Source organism: Nerophis ophidion, linkage group LG12 (assembly GCF_033978795.1).
Source record: "Nerophis ophidion isolate RoL-2023_Sa linkage group LG12, RoL_Noph_v1.0, whole genome shotgun sequence".
Lineage (NCBI taxonomy): Eukaryota > Metazoa > Chordata > Actinopteri > Syngnathiformes > Syngnathidae > Nerophis > Nerophis ophidion.
Window position 1 is genome coordinate 31,593,916 of NC_084622.1, and position 18,967 is coordinate 31,612,882.

The window sequence follows — 18,967 nt, forward strand, 5'->3', positions numbered from 1 at the left end:
AAGAAATATCGCATCTCCCACTTTTCCTGGAATTGTCTTCGCTCACCACTAACCTTGGTTTTCACTGCAGGCTTTGAAAAAGACATGTTTGGGTTGTGGAATAATTTGTATTTATCAGACGCACGGAGAATAATGTTATTTCCGTAATGCGTGTCGTTCCGCTTTTCCTCCCTACAACAACACGGCGGTCGGTGGATAATAGTACTGGAATAGCAAGCGCAAAAAAGTGACGGCTCCCGGAGTGTTATCCGGCGTCATATGGAAATAAATGTAGTGTTCATCGTGTGAGGCAATGCAAATTAAACAATAAAAAAAACAAATAACGGTTTGAATTGGCCCAGGTTATCGGGGACTGTTATTACTTACGGACAGATGTCGCGGTGTGACTGCAGCCAGACACGTAAGAAAACCCTCGTCTCGATGGCAACGTTTCTGTCGCTTCGACTCATTTGCCGCTTTTCCACTAATGCAGGGGTAGGCAACCCAGGACGCTGAAAGAGACATTTTGGACCCAAATAACAAAAATGGTCTCCATTTATAGCCAACGGCAGGGGGGGTGGGGGTTGTTCGCCGTGGAGTTTACAGTTACGGTAGCACAATTATCCCCGAACGGGCTAACATCACAACTAACGTGTTACACGTCCGATTCACCCAGCGACTCTTTGTGGGAGTATCAGCGCTGGGGTCCAGTACTCCACAGTTTTGTATTGTCTCTTGGTCATTCGGCAGAGTGCTTCAGAAGCTACCGGACAAGAAGAGCGCGTGTGGGTCCCATGGAAAAGCTGCAAAACATTTCTCTGCTTGCATCATTCAAGTGACGTCATTGTTCGGTCCTTGAGAGCCATATACCGCACCGTGATTGGTAGATTCTTTCAGCTCCGCACAACACGCTGTCAAGCGCCATTCATATAAAACTCGCGGGCTGCACTAACATTAAACGTTCGCATTGAGGTGGGGGCCGCAAAATAACATCTCGCGGGCCCCGTGTCCTCTGTTTTACATGAAGGGGCTTCCCTGATCCCTTAGGATCTTTTTGGCTATCCCTACCAGAGCGAACACTTAAGAACAGTTCCTTAGCAATGGCTTTGGCAGTGTTTTTCCTTAGGGAAATAGCCTCCGGGTGCCTGGTGACATAATCCACTATAACCAGAAAACACTTGTGGCCCCTGGAACTTCTTGGGAGGGGACCAACAATATCCATTCTGAGTCATTCAAATGGTATTAAGATTATGGGAAGTGGGATTAACGGGTTCTTGTAGTAGGGTTTTGGAGGAGTCATTTGGCAGTCAGGGCAGTTGTGGAGGTAATTTTCCATTTTTTTATGTACTCCAGGCCAGAAAAATCTTTGTAGCACCCTTTTTTGATTTCCATACCCCCAAGTGGGCTCCCAATACATGTGCATGGGCCAACTGTAAGACTGTTGACAGATAAGGCCTAGGCACCAACAGTTCTTATACCTCAACTCCATCATCCTGTTGCACTTGATTTAGCAGACCATTCTTAATAGCAAAAAGACCTCAGTCTGGACCACAATAGTCTCCACTCAATCATCTAGACATTCATTCAGGCACTTACTAAAGTAGGGTCTTGTAGCTGGGCTGCCGTGTACTGACCTATTCGCGCGTGTGTGTGTGTGTGTGTGTGTGTGTGTGTGTGTGTGTGTGTGTGTGTGTGTGTGTGTGTGGTGGAAGGTTCTATCGCATCAACTTCAGAGTCCTCAATATATACAAAGTATTAGGGATGTCTCGATCAGCATTTTTGGTCCCCAAGTCCTCAAAACCGATCCAATTTTGAGTTTCAATCCAATACTTTGACAATGTTATTAGCAGTGTTCGTCATAACGGCGTTATAAAATAACAGGGTTAATAACGTTGTTAATTTTACTAGTAACAAGTAATCTAATTATTTTTAGCACCGTTACCAATTGCTTGATGTAGCGTGGCACGCTACTTTTGATGTGGTTTTATGTCAACAACATGATAGCGTCATAAGTGCAACACGTTTAATACTGGAAAAATATTTTCACAGGTGAAAGCAACAAGTAGCAATGCACTAAAATGAACTTGGTATCAGATAGGAAAAGGCACCATCCCACTGTGACACAGCAGACAACAACATACGCACACATATATAATGGGAATATGGAAAACACCAAATCAATGATTGAAGTGACAAACTTCCCATCCAAACAATACCCCGTTTGTTGACAAGAAAATATGACTGCCATAGAAGCACATTCAATCTATTGATTTAGCAGAAGTAACACAATCCGGTGAAAAGAGCTGGCGTCAAAGCCGAAAAAGTGTGCTGCTAACTGCTGAAGCTGAAAAACACAGCTCCGTTGAAACCCTCGATGACATCACAGGTCACTAAGCAACAGGCTCTGCCTTTTAAAAGCACAGACTCTATACTCTGTGCTCTTATATTAAACATCTCTCAAGTGCATATGCCAGATATTAAAAAAAAAAAAATAAGTAACGAATAAATTACTTTCCCTAGTAAAGCATTTATTAAAAGAGTAATACTTACTCATTACTTTTTTGGTAAAGTAATGAGTAAGTATAGTTAATTACTTTCTTAAAGTCATTTTGAAAATATAAAGAGTTCTACAAGATGCACTTTGAAGTGAAACAGATAGGCTTCCATGAATATTCAATAAAAGTAAATTGCAATTAGTAAATTCAAAATGCCCTTGCTCCACTCAAATGGGGTGTAAACAGTTTCACCCAAATAGTCACTGTACAAAAATAAATCAATTTAAAAAATGTCAACCCCACTTATAATGGTTGTTTATAACAAGCTTCACCAAACTAGAATCCAACAAAAATGTATTCAAAATTCCACTATGCCACTTTGAAGGGTCATGAATAACAGCCATGAATAATTTAATAAGTCATGAATAATTTAATAAGTTATTAAATGCAGCCGCATAAATGTAAACATTAACACGGTGCATTATGTACCGAATAAGTAGTACTACTGCTAATGACTAAACAGTAAAACCTGAATTTCAAAGATAAGGCAATCTTTTTTCAATCTCAGTGCAATTTCTAAACTGCAATTTGTTAAAGTGTAACGTGAGCAGCTACCTAACACTGATATATATTTTCTTGTACTTTCATGAACAACTGCGGTAAGGCGCTGTCAGCAAAGTAGTGTCGTGGTGGCAAAACATAGCGCGGATCCATATATTGTAAAATTAAAAAGTTAAGTTAAAGTTAAAGTACCACTGATAATCACACACACTAGGTGTGATGAAATCACCCTCTACATTTGACCCATTCCCTTGTTTTTCCAGTGAGGGTTGGACCCCGCCAAGGCTGCCCTTTGTCACAGACTCTGTTCATAACTTTTATGGACCGAATTTCTAGGCGCAGTCAAGGCGTTGAGGGGATCCGGTTTGGTGGCGGCAGGATTCGGTCTCTGCTTTTTGCAGATGATGTGGTCCTGTCGGATTCATCTGGCCAGGATCTTCAGCTCTCACTGGATCGGTTCGCAGCCGAGTGTGAAGCGACTGGGATGAGAATCAGCACCTCCAAGTCCGAGTCCATCGTTCTTGCCCGGAAAAGGGTGGAGTGCCATCTCCGGGTTGGGGAGGAGACCCTGCCCCAAGTGGAGGAGTTCAAGTACCTAGGAGTCTTGTTCACGAGTGAGGGAAGAGTGGATCGCGAAATCGGTGCGGCGTATTCAGTAATACGGACGCTGTATCGATCCGTTGCGGTGAAGATGGAGCTGAGCCGGAAGGCAAAGCTCTCAATTTACCGGTCGATCTACATTCCCATCCTCACCTATGGTCATGAGCTTTGGGTTATGACCGAAAGGACAAGATCACGGGTACAAGCGGCCGAAATGAGTTTCCTCCGCCGGGTGGCGGGGCTCTCCCTTAGAGATAGGGTGAGAGGATCTGCCATCCGGAAGGAGCTCAAAGTAAAGCCACTGCTCCTCCACATCGAGAGGTGCCAGATGAGGTGGTTCGGGTATCTGGTCAGGATGCCACCCGAACGCCTCCCTAGGGAGGTGTTTAGGGCACGTCTGACCGGTAGGAGGCCACGGGGAAGACCCAGGACACGTTGGGAAGACTATGTCTCCCAGCTGGCCTGGGAACGCCTCGGTATCCCCCGGGAAGAGCTGGACATAGTGGCTGGGGAGAGTGAAGTCTGGGCTTCCCTGCTTAGGCTGCTGCCCCCGCGATCAGACATTGGATAAGCGGAAGAAGATGGATGAGTGGATCTCAAAATATTTTCTTGCGGCAGACATGGCTGTGTTTAGTTTCTGGTATGTTGCAAAAACAAAGCACTCAGCCTCTGATCACCGATCACTAAATAAAGCTAAAATCAGTCCCGATTCCGACTCCAATCGGAACATCTCTACAAAGTATACAAAAGAACTGTCTGATATTACGGTCAGGTACTCCTCATAGGACAAGGGTACTATTAAATAGGCTCTGCTTTATCCCGATTCGTTTGAATATTGCTATTTTTTATCTCTCACTACCCACTGTCCCTTTACTCTGTTTCTCTCTCTCTCACCTGGTCGAGACAGACATCCAATTCACAAAACCTGGGTTCTGTCCGAGATTTCTTCCCACAATGGAGTTTTTCCTATCTTCCGTTGCAAAGTTGATAAGCTCTTGCTCATGCGGGGTTCAGTTGTTTTTTTCGGTCTTTTCTTTCTTTGTAATATTTTTGGAATTCTGCTTATGGAACAGTGGTGGGACCTGACAAGCTCTGCTTCTTCCCACTCATTTACTTGAGCAAAAATGTGTGGTTGTAAAGTTTTACATGCAACAAAATGAAATACATTGATTAATTCTTGATATATACTATATTGCCAAAAGTATTTGGCCAACTGCCCTGACTCACATATGAACTTGAAGTGCCATCCCATTCCTAACTCATAGGAATGGGATGGCACTTGAACTTCCCTAATGTTGACTACAGCTATGTTCAGAAACTGTGTGGAACTATGCTCAAGGGACCCAAACTTCCTACTTTCGCCCATATTATGTCAGTCCACCTTTTGCAGCTATGACGGATTCAACTCTTCTGGGAAGGCTGTCCACAAGGTTGGGGAGTGTGTTTATAGGAATTTTTTGACCATTTTTCCAAAAGCGCATTGGTGAGGTCACACACCGATGTTGGTCGAGAGGGCCTGGCTCTCAGTCTCCGTTCTAATTCATCCCAAAGGTGTTTTACCAGGTTCAGGTCAGGGCTCTGTGCAGGCCAGTCAACGTCATCCACACCATCAATCAATCAATCAATGTTTATTTATATAGACCCAAATCACAAATGTCTCAAAGGACTGCACAAATCATTACGACTACAACATCCTCGGAAGAACCCACAAAAGGGCAAGGAAAACTCACACCCAGTGGGCAGGGAGAATTCACATCCAGTGGGACGCCAGTGACAATGCTGACTATGAGAAACCTTGGAGAGGACCTCAGATGTGGGCAACCCCCCCCCCCCTCTAGGGGACCGAAAGCAATGGATGTCGAGCGGGTCTAACATGATACTGTGAAAGTTCAATCCATAGTGGCTCCAACACAGCCGCGAGAGTTCAGTTCAAGCGGATCCAAGACAGCAGCGAGAGTCCCGTCCACAGGAAACCATCTCAAGCGGATCAGCAGCGTAGAGATGTCCCCAACCGATACAGGCGAGTGGTCCATCCTGGGTCCCGACGAGCGGTCCATCCTGGGTCTCGACTCTGGACAGCCAGTACTTCATCCATGGTCATCGGACCGGACCCCCTCCACAAGGGAGGGGGGGACATAGGAGAAAGAAAAGAAGCGTCAGATCAACTGGTCTAAAAAGGAGGTCTATTTAAAGGCTAGAGTACACAGATGAGTTTTAAGGTGAGACTTAAATGCTTCTACTGCACCAGACTCTGTCATCCATGTCTTTGTGGACCTTGCTTTGTAAACTGGTGCACAGTAATGCTGGAAAAGGAAGGGGCTCGCTCCAAAATGTTCCCACAAGGATGGGTGCATGGAATTTTCCAAAATGTTTTGGTATCCTTGAGCATTCAAAGTTAATTTCACTGGAACCAAGAGGCCAAGCCCAATTACTGAAAAACCAACCCCACACCATAATTCCTCCTCCACCAAATTTCACACTCGGCATGATGCAATCCGAAATGTACCATTCTTTTGGCAACCTCCAAACCCAGACTTGTCCTTCTGATTGCCAGATGGAAAAGCGTGATTCATCACTCCAGAGAACGCGTCTCCACTGCTCTAGAGTCCAGGGACGACATGCTTTACACCACTGCATCCCACGCTTTGCATTGGACTTAGTGAAGTATGGCTTAGGTGCAGCTGCTCGGCCATGGAAACCCATTCAATGAAGCTCTCTGCGTACTGTACGTGGGCTAATTGGAAGGTCACATGAAGTTTGGAGCTCTGGAGCAACTGACTATGCAGAAAGTCGGCGACTTCGTTGCACTATGCGCTTCAGCATCCACTGACCCCTCTCTGTCAGTTTACATGGCCTACCCCACTTGGTGGCTGAGTGGCTGTTGTTCCCAAACTCTTCCACTTTTTTTTTTTTAAATAAAGCCGACAGTCGACTTTGAAATATTTAAACGTGAGGCAATTTCATGACTGGATTTGTTGCACAGTTGGCATCCTATGACAGTTCCACGCTGGAAATCACTGAGCTCCTGAGCGGCCAATTCTTTCACAAATGTTTGTAGAAACAGTCTCCACACCTAAGTGGTGAGGACACCTGATTCTGATCATTTGAATTGGTAACCAAATACCTTTGGCAATATAGTGCATGAGACATTATTCTTAGGTTCAAACAAATGATAGAAACTGGCTCAAATATAATGTACTGACTCAAACATAGGACATTTTCGAATATTCATTTATTTCAAGACTAAATTTTGGTTAACAAACCATATCCACCGCCCATAAACAATTATTTGTACACCCTTTGTAATTTAGATCGTTATTTGTGGTCATATAGTAGTTTCGGATTGCAAACTATAGTTCTCATAATTGGATAACAAACAGTCATTTTGAAATACAAGAGAAAACCGGAACAATATGGCTTGAGGATAAAGCTGATTACTTACCTTATCTTTTATATCGAGGTTAAAGTTAGGTTTTTCCTTTGCTTTCCTTAAGGTAGCTGGGAATATCACAGCAATGAAGCAGAGAAAGGAGGACAGAGCAGAGAGAGAGAGAGAGAGAGATATTTTGATGCAGTCAAGACAAGGTTGGAATACATATCAGCTGTGTGGTTCGGTGGTGGGGTGTCATGATGAGGGGTGCAGATTCATTCTCTGTATTTCTTTTGCACACCTTGTCTGCATAATAACAACACATTTTATCTTCAGAAGCCGGTTTATTTCAACTGTGTCATAAGTTCATTAATATATATATATATATATATATATATATATATATGTGTGTGTGTGTGTGTGTTGGCACGAGGAATTTTCAAAATGGGGTCCCAGGGACCCCATCAAGTGATAAAAATAGGGTCCCAGAGAAACTCTTTGGGGTCCCACTTTTTTCGTAACAGTATTGAAAACAAATTATTAATGTACGCATTATCCTGTTATATATCACATTCTATATTGTGCATATAATGTTATTAACATTCATTCACTCTCTTCTTTGCTTCATGGATCTAAACTTTACTACTGCCTGTATTTTTTTTCTATATTTTCATTTTATAAATTGTAGGTGTATTTATTTCATAATAAAAGTGTAAAACGTTTTTTGCTTTAATCATAAATGATGATAGTGGTGTGCCAGGGCATACATGCATTATTTATTTGACGCTTAAATCTCTAGAGTCTACATTAACTTCAGATCTATCCGTCAATTCTAAGTTTGTTTTTGTTTTTTATGTTGTTTTTTTGTTTGTTTGTTTGTTTTCTGCAATTTTTGTCAAAGAAAACTGTTTTTTTTATGCAAACACAAAAAATATGCAAAATCTTCCACAAAAAAATATTTTTCAAGGTGGAATATTTGATGTGAAGTAATGGGAGCCTTGGATAGACCAATAATTCATTAAAAAAAAAACATTGATTTTGATTTAATATTATGTTTTGAGCAATGACAAGTTTTAAAGATGAAAAACAGCTCAGTTTTATTAGTCAACATTGCAACTTTTTCTAAATTACATTTCACCTGTAAGCCATTAAACTTAGAATTTAATGGCTGCAACACATTTTTACCACCGTGTTACATGGCCTTTCCTTTTAACGCTCAGTAAACGTTTGGGAACTCAGACCAATTTTTGAATCTAAGGTGGATTTCCCGTTCTTGCTTGATGTACAGCTTAAGTTGTTCAACAGTCCGTTTTTGTATTTTAGGTTCCATAATGTGCCACACATTTTCAATAGGTGACAGGTCTGCACTACAGGCAGCCCAGTCTAGTACCTGCACTCTTTTACTACGACGCCACGCTGTCGTAACATGTGGCTTGCCATTGTCTTGCTGAAATTCCTTGCAATAGCTCGTTGAAAAATGCTGTTCTTAAAACCTCTTAAGTCCCTAGCTGTTTACATGCATTTTTTTTTTCTGTTTGCTTTGGGCTTATTGGACGCTAATTAGAATAAAAACTAAGAATCATTGTTTGATATGATGTACTCAGTCCATAAGTAACAAACGTGTACTTCATGTTTATCCATCCATCCATTTTCTACCACTTATTCCCTTTTGGGGTCGCGGGGGGCGCTGGCGCCTATCTCAGCTACAATCGGGCGGAAGGCGGGGTACACCCTGGACAAGTCGCCACCTCATCGCAGGGCCAACACAGATAGACAAACAACATTCACACTCACATTCACTCAACCTATCCCCAGGTGCATGTCTTTGGAGGTGGGAGGAAGCCGGAGTACCCAGAGGGAACCCACGCATTCACGGGGAGAACATGCAAACTCCACACAGAAAGACCCCGAGCCTGGATTTGAACCCAGGACTGCAGGACCTTCGTATTGTGAGGCAGACTACTTCATGTTTAGTGACATGCTAATTCTTATTTTTACACCTTTTTTTTTTAATTACATTGTATGTTCTAGTCTTCTGACACCACCAGATGGCAGTATAAGTTAAGTTAAAGTACCAATGATTGTCACACACACACCAAGTGAGGCGAAATTTGCCTCTGCATTTGACCCATCCCCTTGTTCACCCCTTGGGAGGTGAGGGGAGCAGTGAGCATACAGCGGTGCCGCGCCCGGGAATCATTTTAGGTGATTCAACCCCCCATTCCAACCCTTGATGCTGAGTGCCAAGCAGGGAGGTAATAGGTCCCATTTTTAAAGTCTTTGGTATGACTCGGCCGGGGTTTGAACTCCCAACCTACCGATCTCAGGGCGGACACTCTAAACCCATAAGCGGCCATAAGCCCCCAATTCAGTAGTGTACACAATTTTTGAAATAAGAGCTAAAAGGGCTTGTCCAAGCATGTGGCCACTAAGCCTTTAAAGGCCTACTGAAATGTGATTTTCTTATTTAAACGGGGATAGCAGGTCCATTCGATGTGTCATTTCGCGATATTGCCATATTTTTGCTGAAAGGATTTAGTAGAGAACATCCACGATAAAGTTTGCATCTTTTGGTGCTGATAAAAAAGCCTTGTATGTACCGGGAGTAGCAGACGATGTGCGCGTGACGTCACGTGTTGTGGATCTCCTCACATCTGAACATTGTTTACAATCATGGCAACCAGCAGCGAGAGCGATTCGAACCGAGAAAGCGACAATTTCCTTATTAATTTGAGCGAGGAAGAAAGATTCGTGGATGAGGAAAGTGAGAGTGAAAAGACTATACAGTGGGAGCGATTCAGATGTTATTAGACAAATTTAATAAGATAATTCTGTAAAAATCCCTTATCTGCTTATTTTGTTACTAGTGTTTTAGTGAGATTATATGGTCGTACCTGTACAACCTGAAGGTCGGCCCCGCACCTTTCTTCAGCACCATTCGACGGGTGGTGACGATGCCCATGTCTGTTCTTCGCAAGGGACCCTCTTCGAAACACGATCTTTCGAAATGATTGCTGCACAATACACTGTACATTGTGTGTTTAGTCCAATCCAACCATGTTCGCTTGACTGCTCTGTTCCATAGTAAAGCTCCACTGTCATCTTTCGGGAATGTAAACAATGAAACACCGGCTGTGTTTGTGTTGCTAAAGGCGGCCGCAATACACCGCTTCCCACCTACAGCTTTCTTCTTTGATGTCTCCATTATTCATTGAACAAATTGCAAAAGATTCAGCAACACAGATGTCCAGAATACTGTGGAATTATGTGATGAAAACAGACGACGTATAGCTGGGATCGATGCTGGAACAAAATGTCCTCCTCAACGCGTGACGTCACGTGCACGCGTCATCATAAACGTTTTAGCAGGATACTTCGGCGCAAAATTTAAAATTGCAATTTAGTAAAGTAACCCGGCCGATTGGCATGTGTTGCAATGTTAATATTTCATCATTGATATATAAACTATCAGACTGCGTGGTCGGTAGTAGTGAGTTTCAGTAGGCCTTTAAGGTTTTAAACTGTTCGACAATTTGCTCAACCATTTGTTCACAAAGTGGTGACCCTCGCCCCATCCTTGTTTGTGAATGACTGAGTATTTAATGGAAGCTGCTTTTATACCCAATTATGGCACCCAACTGCTCCCAATGAGCCTGTTCACCTGTGGGATGTTCCAAATAAGTGTTTGATGAGCATTCCTCAACGTTGTCAGTCTTTTTTGCCACTTGCGCCAGCTTTTTTTAAACATGTTGCAGGCATCAAATTCCAAATGAGCTAATTTTGCCAAAAATAACAGTTTTCCAGTTTGAACTATAAGTATCTTGTCTTTGCAGTCTATTCTATTGAATATAAGTTGAAAAGGATTAGCAAATCATTGTATTCTGTTTTTATTTACGATTTACACAACGTGCCAACTTCACTGGTTTTGGGTTTTGTAGTACATACACATGGAAAATACTTGTTATCATTGAGCTGACATCTCAAGAAGCTGATCACGTTGCATCCATGTGATGGTGCTCATTGACTTTTCAGAAAGCCAGAGCCTGGTAGCTGTTTTTTATATCCGCTATCTTGGCTACGAGCCAAATGTTATCCAGGTCTAGCAGGGGCGCCGCTAGGGATTTTGGGCCCCGTGAAAAGAATCTTTACAGGGCCCCCATCACATGATTTCATATAATTTAATCATCATTAGGGCCAGAGGGGCCCCTAGAACCCGTCTCCTTTACCCCCTTTTCGGCGCCCCTGAGGTCTAGGATGTAACTGCAGGTTTCTCCAATCATGGAATAGTATCCGTATCCTGGTTAGAATCCTGGGTATTCTTGGACCAAATTTCTCCTGATATATTATCAGCGTACACTTTAGATATCGGTAAGTAAATAGGAAGGAATAAAATGTGCATTTCTTTGGTAAATGCTACACTTGATGGCCAAATGTGCAATAGTCTCAGAGTAAGCTGTTGTTTCAGCAATGGGGTCATGATGAAGATGATCAGGATGCAGTCTTTAATCATTGTAGTATCCATGCATGGGACACTGAGTTGTTGGTTATCCAAACACAAAACTGGTTTGCCTTTTCCTTAGTCTTGGCTGTGCGGATGCTTTGGTCCTTAGATCCATTCCCAGTGCCCCTCTGAGGTCTGTTAGTGACTCAGCCAAGTTTGCTGCTGCTGCAATGTACATGATATATACATATATATGCATGTAATTGTAATAAATACATATATATTGTGTGTGCCCAATTTCAAGGGTTAAGCGGTCACTTCTTTATGTTGTGCCAGTGACTTCAACAGCGGTGGTGGCAGTTTGTCTCTCTTTAGTAAGCTGTTTTTGGCAGCTTTGACGCCTGTGTGGAGGCAGATAAGACATTGATCATCAACCTTTTTGAAAATGTTATATACAGTAACAAGTCGTGCTCATAATCATGTGTGCTTTTACGCCACAAAAGCTTTCTCTGCTCCTGCTCTCAGTTGATATAGTACCTCAACTTAATAAAGCCCCAGTTTAAGAGTGTGTTTGCACAAGAGATGTCTCTCGGCTAATTGTCATGCTTTAAGTTGCAATTAAAATATTTGGTTACGTTATTTCAATACAGTTACAGTGGGGCAAAAAAGTATTTAGTCAGCCACCGATTGTGCAAGTTCTCCCACTTAAAATGATGACAGAGGTCTGTAATTTTCATCATAGGTAAACTTCAACTCTGAGAGACAGAATATGAAAAAAAAATCCAGGAATTCACATTGTAGGAATTTTAAACAATTTATTTGTAAATTATGGTGGAAAATAAGTATTTGGTCAACCATTCAAAGCTCTCAGGAGGAGGTTTTGGCTCAAAATCTCACGATACATGGCTCCATTCATTCTTTCCTTAACACGGATCAATCGTCCTGTCCCCGTAGCAGAAAAACAGCCCCAAAGCATGATGTTTCCACCCCCATGCTTCACAGTAGGTGTGGTGTTCTTGGGATGCAACTCAGTATTCTTCTTCCTCCAAACACAAGTTGAGTTTATACCAAAAAGTTCTATTTTGGTTTCATCTGACCACATGACATTCTCCCAATCGTCTGCTGTATCATCCATGTATCCATTTTGGTATAAACCTAACTTGTCCTGTTTGGAGGAAGAATATTACTGAGTTGCATCCTAAGAACACCATACCTACTGTGAAGCATAGGGGTGGAAACATCATGCTTTGGGGCTGTTTTTCTGCTAAGGGGACAGGACGGTTGATCCGTGTTAAGGAAAGAATGAATGGAGCCATGTATCGTGAGATTTTGAGCCAAAACATCCTTCCATCAGTGAGAGCTTTGAATGGTTGACCGAATACTTATTGTTCACCATAATTTACAAATAGTTTAAAATTCCTACAATGTGAATTCCCGGATTTTTCTTTTCACATTCTGTCTCTCACAGGTGAAGTGTACCTATGATGAAAATTACAGACCTCTGCCATCATTTTAAGTGGGAGAACTTGCACAATCGGTGGCTGACTAAATACTTTTTTGCCCCACTGTATGCTGAATATTAGCATTGCACAGAACTTATTTGGTCACTGAGAAAAGGTTAGCTTTTCGATACTATAATATTGATGCCGCTGATACCAAATCTTAAAATGAGTCACTCAGAATTAAGGTTGCATTTCAAAAAGTCAGTGTTCAAAAACAAGAAAAAAAATACAAAATTGAGGGGTATATTATTTGAACTAAGCACAATTATCTGCCAACAGAACAAGAACATTTGGCTTAGGCAAAGACTTAGACTTAGACAAACTTTAATGATCCACAAGGGAAATTGTTCCACACAGTAGCTCAGTTACAATGATGGAACGTGTAAGGATGGAAAGGACAACGCAGGTATAAATAGGCAAAATATAGTGATGTAAAATATAACATATATACGAAATATTTACATAATGTATGTACAGTATCTTATATGTACAGATACATAATAATATATTATGTCTATATCATATATACAATATATAACAATTACCACGTACAATATTACAGTATATGTGACACCTGTATGTGACAGACTTGTCCAGACTTTCCAAAACAAGTAAAATTAGCTAACCTCAATGAACCCAAAAATACCTTAAAATAAGTATATCCTCACTAATAACAACTGTACTACTATATGAGTATGTTTTTTTCTATTGTGTCATTGAAAATAAAACCGCAAAGTCCATTTGGCTGTCATCTGTTTTAATTATGAGACACAATTGTGTCAAAGTCATGATTATTTCTTTTTCATGCTTAAAATAAGAAATTATGACTTTAAAAGGGAAGTTTTATACTTGTGAGTGTTTATGACACAGCTTTGCAACAGTTGATGTTCTAGTTTCAAGCATGTTTTACTCAATATAAGTCATACAATCTCAGCTACAAGCTGTAATATAAAAGAGATCATTTAGGACCAAAACCCTTAAAACAAGTAAAACACTCTGACATCAAATCTGCTTAGTGAGAAGAATTATCTTAGCAGACAGAAAATAAGCAAATATCACCACCCTTATTTGAGATCTTACTTAGATTTCAGTTTTTGCAGTGTGGATACCGAGTGCAGATACTTTTTGTAACTTACCCCTAATTGATTCAGTCCAGGAGCACCGTTAAGATTCTAGACCAGTGGTTCTTAACCAGGGTTCGATCGAACCCTAGGGGTTCGGTGAGTCGACATCAGGGGTTCGGCGGAGATCAAAACACACCCAACTCTTCGTGTAAATACAAACTTCTCCCTGCTGGCATATTACGGATACAGCAACAGCTGAATGATTTGCAGGTGTGTAATTTGTTGTGAGTTTATGCACCGTCTTAGTTTTGTTGTTTGAACAAGGTGATGTTCATGCACGGTTGATTTTGTGCACCAGTAAAAAAAAACATGGTAACACTTTAGTATGGGGAACATAATCACCATTAATTAGTTGCTTATTAACATGCAAATTAGTAACATATTGGCTCTTAACTAGTCATTAAGTACTAATTAATGCCTTATTCGGCATGGCCTTATTATAACACTAACCCTAACCAAATAACTCTAAAGTAAGTCTTTATTACTTAAAATATGTTCCCCCAGTGTCCAAATAACTCTAAATTAAGTCTTTGTTACTTAGAATATGTTCCCCTATACTAAAGAGTTACAAAAAACATACAACTTTGTCTTGAATTTGAATTATTTTTATTTTTTCACTAAAGAAGGGTTTGGTGAATGCGCATATGAAACTGGTGGGGTTTGGTACCTCCAACAAGGTTAAGAACCACTGTTCTAGACACATAATATGGCTGTTTTTCTTTTTTTTTTTTATCCAGCTGACAGATATAATAATGACATACTATTTGAAATCAGGCCTTCTTAAAGGGGCAATGCACTTTTTTAAAAAATTGTTCACAATCATACAGAGAGACATGTCGATGCATGTTCTTTTTTTTAATGCTTTCTAAATATTCAATAAATGCGATCAAAAGTCCGCTTAAAATTTCATTTGAGAATGACTCCCCCAGAGCAGCAACATTTGAAATATGCTACTTTTTAAATTTTACCAACTTGTACAAAGCATTGGTATAAAATCGATAACGCGGATACTAACCAGAATTTTACTCGGCATCTGGTCGGAAATCAAAAATCTGTGGTATCGCACAAATAGTGAATTAGGGTTGACTCACTGATTTTAATAGCAGTCTTCATGGGTTTGGTTGTGTCTGTGTTGAGGATCCACGGGTGACGCAAAGCATGCTCTGGTGTTAGGCGCTTCTTTGTATCATATCTGATAAATGATATACATGCACTTAATAAACCGACTCTAAAGGACCTTCAAATCATTAGAACACTGATTGCGAGGAAGAGCACCTACTCCAGGCAGGACATGATGAAATCCAGAAACTTTGGATTGCTGGATCTTATTTTAATGGCCGATGCATTTTTAGGTTGCTTTGAATCGTCAATGTCTGGAGTACCTGCATGATAAAAAAAAAAAGTGAAAAAGTTACATAAGATCATTCTTAGTATGATAACAGCTTCAGCGACAGTTCACAAATAATGTTTTTTTCTTACTACAACTACTAGTTGTCCTACTTAAACATCTTTTGTTGTTTGTTGTTTCTCTTGGATTGCTTTTGTATGTGTGCACGCGCTCTCTGCGCGTACATGTTGACGAGACAGGGTGAGTGACCGCAGCAAACACCAATAGTTTTATTCGAGCCGGTAAAAATGTTTTACACCACAAACAAAGTAATCATGAAAAATATTTACAAGAAGTGTCTTCTGCTAGCTCATGGTGTTCTTATATTTTTGCTTTGAAAAATGCAAAAAACCCAAAACCAGTGAAGTTGGCACGTCGTGTAATTCATGCATAAAAAACAGAATACAATGATTTGCAAATCGTTTTCAACTTTTATTTAATTGAATGGACTGCGAAGACAAGATATTTAATGTTCGAACTGAGAAACATTTTTTCTTTTTTTTTAAATAATCCTTAACTTAGAATTTAATGGCTGCAACACTGTTATGATCCGCTGCCCGGATCATATCATGTTCAGGTTTTGAGTCTTTTTTGTATTATGTTCTGCTAATGATTGCCTTAGTTACTGGTTGCACTTCTTTGTTTGTTCTGTCGCCATAGTTACGCATTAGTTTCACCTGCCCCTTGCTTTTGACGCACACCTGTTTTCTGATTGCTGTCCTTATTTAAGCCTGCCTTTTCCGTTCATTCAGCCTTGCTTCCTAGTTTGTGTTTCACAACAGTGACGAATCTGATCCGATCCCGTATTCCTCTTCGCAACCAGCTAGCTTCCACGCTAAGTCTTTGTTATTTCTCTAGCTCCCATGCTAGCTCTTTTGTTTTGCCTTTTGTGCTTTGTGTAAGTTTTTCTGTTTCTTAGTCTTACTTATATTTAAAAATAAATCATTGTTTCTTACCTCCACGCTGTGTCTGAAGCCCAACTGCATCTCTGAGAGAACAAACCCGCATCACGATGCCACGCAATCGTCACAAACACATTGCAAAAAAGTTGCCACGGGGACATTTTTACCATTGTGTTACATGGCCTTTCCTTTTAACAACACTCAGTAAACAATTGGGAACTGAGGAGACACATTTTTGAAGCTTTTCAGGTAGAATTCTTTCCAATTCTTGCTTGATGTACAGCTTATGTTGTTCAACAGTCCAGGGTCTCCGTTGTGATATTTTCGGCTTCATAAAGTGCCACACATTTTCAATGGGAGACAGGTCTGGACTACAGGCAGGCCAGTCTAGTACTCGCACTCTTTTACTTGAAGCCACGCTGTTGTAACACGTGGATAGGCATTGTCTTGTTGAAATAAGCAGGGGCGTCCATGATAACGTTGCTCGGATGGCAACATATGTTGTACCTTTCAGCATTAATGGTGCCTTCACAGATGTGTAAGTTACCCATACGTTGGGCACTAATGACCTGGTGGTAAGAATGTCTGCCCTGAGATCGGTAGGTTGTGAATTCAAACCCCGGCCGAGTCATACCAAGACTATAAAAATGAGACCCATTACCTCCCTGCTTGGCACTCAGCATCAATGGGTTGGAATTGGGGGTTAAATCACCAAAATGATTACCGGGCGCGGCCACCACTACTGCTCACTGCTCCCCTTACCTCCCAAGGGGTGATCAAAGGTGATGGGTCAAATGCAGAGAATAATTTTGCCACACCTTGTGTGTGTGTCTGACAATCATTGGCACTTTAACTTTAATACACCCCATACCATCACAGGACTCGTCAGACCACAGATCACTTTTACAGTTTGCGTCAGAAATGTTGTTCTTAAAAATTTCGACAATTTGCTCACGCATTTGTTCACAAAGTGGTTGTGATGGACTGAGCATTTCATGGAAGCTGCTTTTGTACCCAATCATGGCAGCAACCTGTTCCCAATTAGTCGGTTCACCTGTGGGATTTATCAAATAAGTGATGAGCATTCCTCAACATTCTCAGTCTGTTTTGCCACTTGTGCCAGCTCTTTTGAAACATGTTGGAGGCACCAAATTCCTAACGAGCTAATATTTGCAAAAAATAACAGGTTTTCCAGTTCGAACATTAACTATGTTGTATTTGCAGTCTATTCAATTGAATATAGGTTGTATTTTGTTTTATTTACGATTTACACAAGGTGCCAACTTCACTGGTTTTAGGTTTTGTAACTGAACAAGTTGCAAACACCAACTCTGAGCAAAATGGAACTTGCTGCTGAATCTAACCCACTGTTATCATTTAGCAGTATTAACATTGGAGTCAGAAACAGTTTCCCAGGGACACTATTTCAGAGATGCACATTAATGAGTCAGCTTTGTGTCAACTTGCAAATCTTCAAACAAGTTACACATTACTATTGCCAACATTATTATTATTATTATTATTGCTAACATTTGAGCAATGTTTTGCTTACCAATGCCAAATTTTTTGTCGTTTGCTTCACTCTGCATTTCTCCTGGTGGGGCACCCAGAACCTAAAAATAATTCACATTCAATAACTTGCACGTCAGCTTTATGTATAAGGTGTAAGGCAAAGCTTAATATTGTAATGCATCAGGCTTACTCTCGTTATAGAATAGAACATGTCTGCTTTGGTCTGGCCACCAAAGAGAGCGTAGCCTCTGTCGAGCTCAGCCAACATGCAGCCCAGGCTCCACATGTCAGTAGCGGGGGTGGAGGTTTTGCCAAGGAGCAACTCTGGAGACATGTACGGTAGAGTATAAACCGTTGGTCTGTCTGTGGTAGATCATAGGAACATAAACATTGCATTTATTATTGCAGCGTCTGTAGTAGTTTGTAACAGGTTTTCAAGGTCTGGCTTCTTTTTGGCACTATCACTAAACATCATCCCAACCAGCCAAAAGCTGGTTGGGATGATGTTTAGTGATAGTTACACCTCTTGTCTCTAACTCAATGTATACCAAGGGGAAACTTGTGGGATGTTCTATACCTAAGAATGTAATTGCAAATAAATTTACCAGTGACGACTTTTCTATGGTGGTCATTTTTACTCTTCCAGTATGAGGCTTCTGGTCCTAACTCATTCTATATATAGTTTGTGTCAGGTTACAAATCCAATTACCGTATTCTTCGTATTTGGTCCGGCCCTCACTGACTTGGGACCATTGCAAAATGATGTGCGTCCCAAAGTCACCAGCCTTGGCGTCTCTATAGACAGCGATTTTAAACTAGACAAACAAGTCAATGGCGTTTTAAAATCGTGTTTTTATCACCTTCGTCTTTTAGTAATGGTTAAACCCTTTTTATCTTTTAACCTTTTTGAACGAGTCGTGCATGCTTTTATTTGAAGTCGCCTGGACTACGGCAATGCACTTTATGCTGGCATTAGCCAAAAAGCTCTCTCCCGGTTGCAGTTAGTCCAGAACGCGGCAGCACGACTTTTAACAGGGGCCAGGAAACGCCAGCATATAACCCCAATTCTTCAGAGTTTGCACTGGCTCCCTGTT

General features: G+C 41.1%; 1 protein-coding gene across 1 annotated transcript in view; it reads right to left on the reverse strand.

The window, feature by feature from the left end:
- Positions 1-10,919: 10,919 nt before the first annotated feature.
- The window catches only part of LOC133562836 (dual specificity tyrosine-phosphorylation-regulated kinase 4-like), a 48,630-nt gene continuing 40,582 nt past the window's right edge, over positions 10,920-18,967 (reverse strand). Inside the window, exons 9-13 of the mRNA XM_061916646.1 lie at positions 18,064-18,236; positions 17,914-17,974; positions 15,352-15,454; positions 15,164-15,264; positions 10,920-11,847 (exon numbers count right to left, since the gene is read on the reverse strand). Of these exons, the coding sequence (XP_061772630.1) occupies positions 11,753-11,847; positions 15,164-15,264; positions 15,352-15,454; positions 17,914-17,974; positions 18,064-18,236 (533 nt within the window). The 3' untranslated portion in view covers positions 10,920-11,752. The remainder of the gene's footprint in view (positions 11,848-15,163; positions 15,265-15,351; positions 15,455-17,913; positions 17,975-18,063; positions 18,237-18,967) is intronic.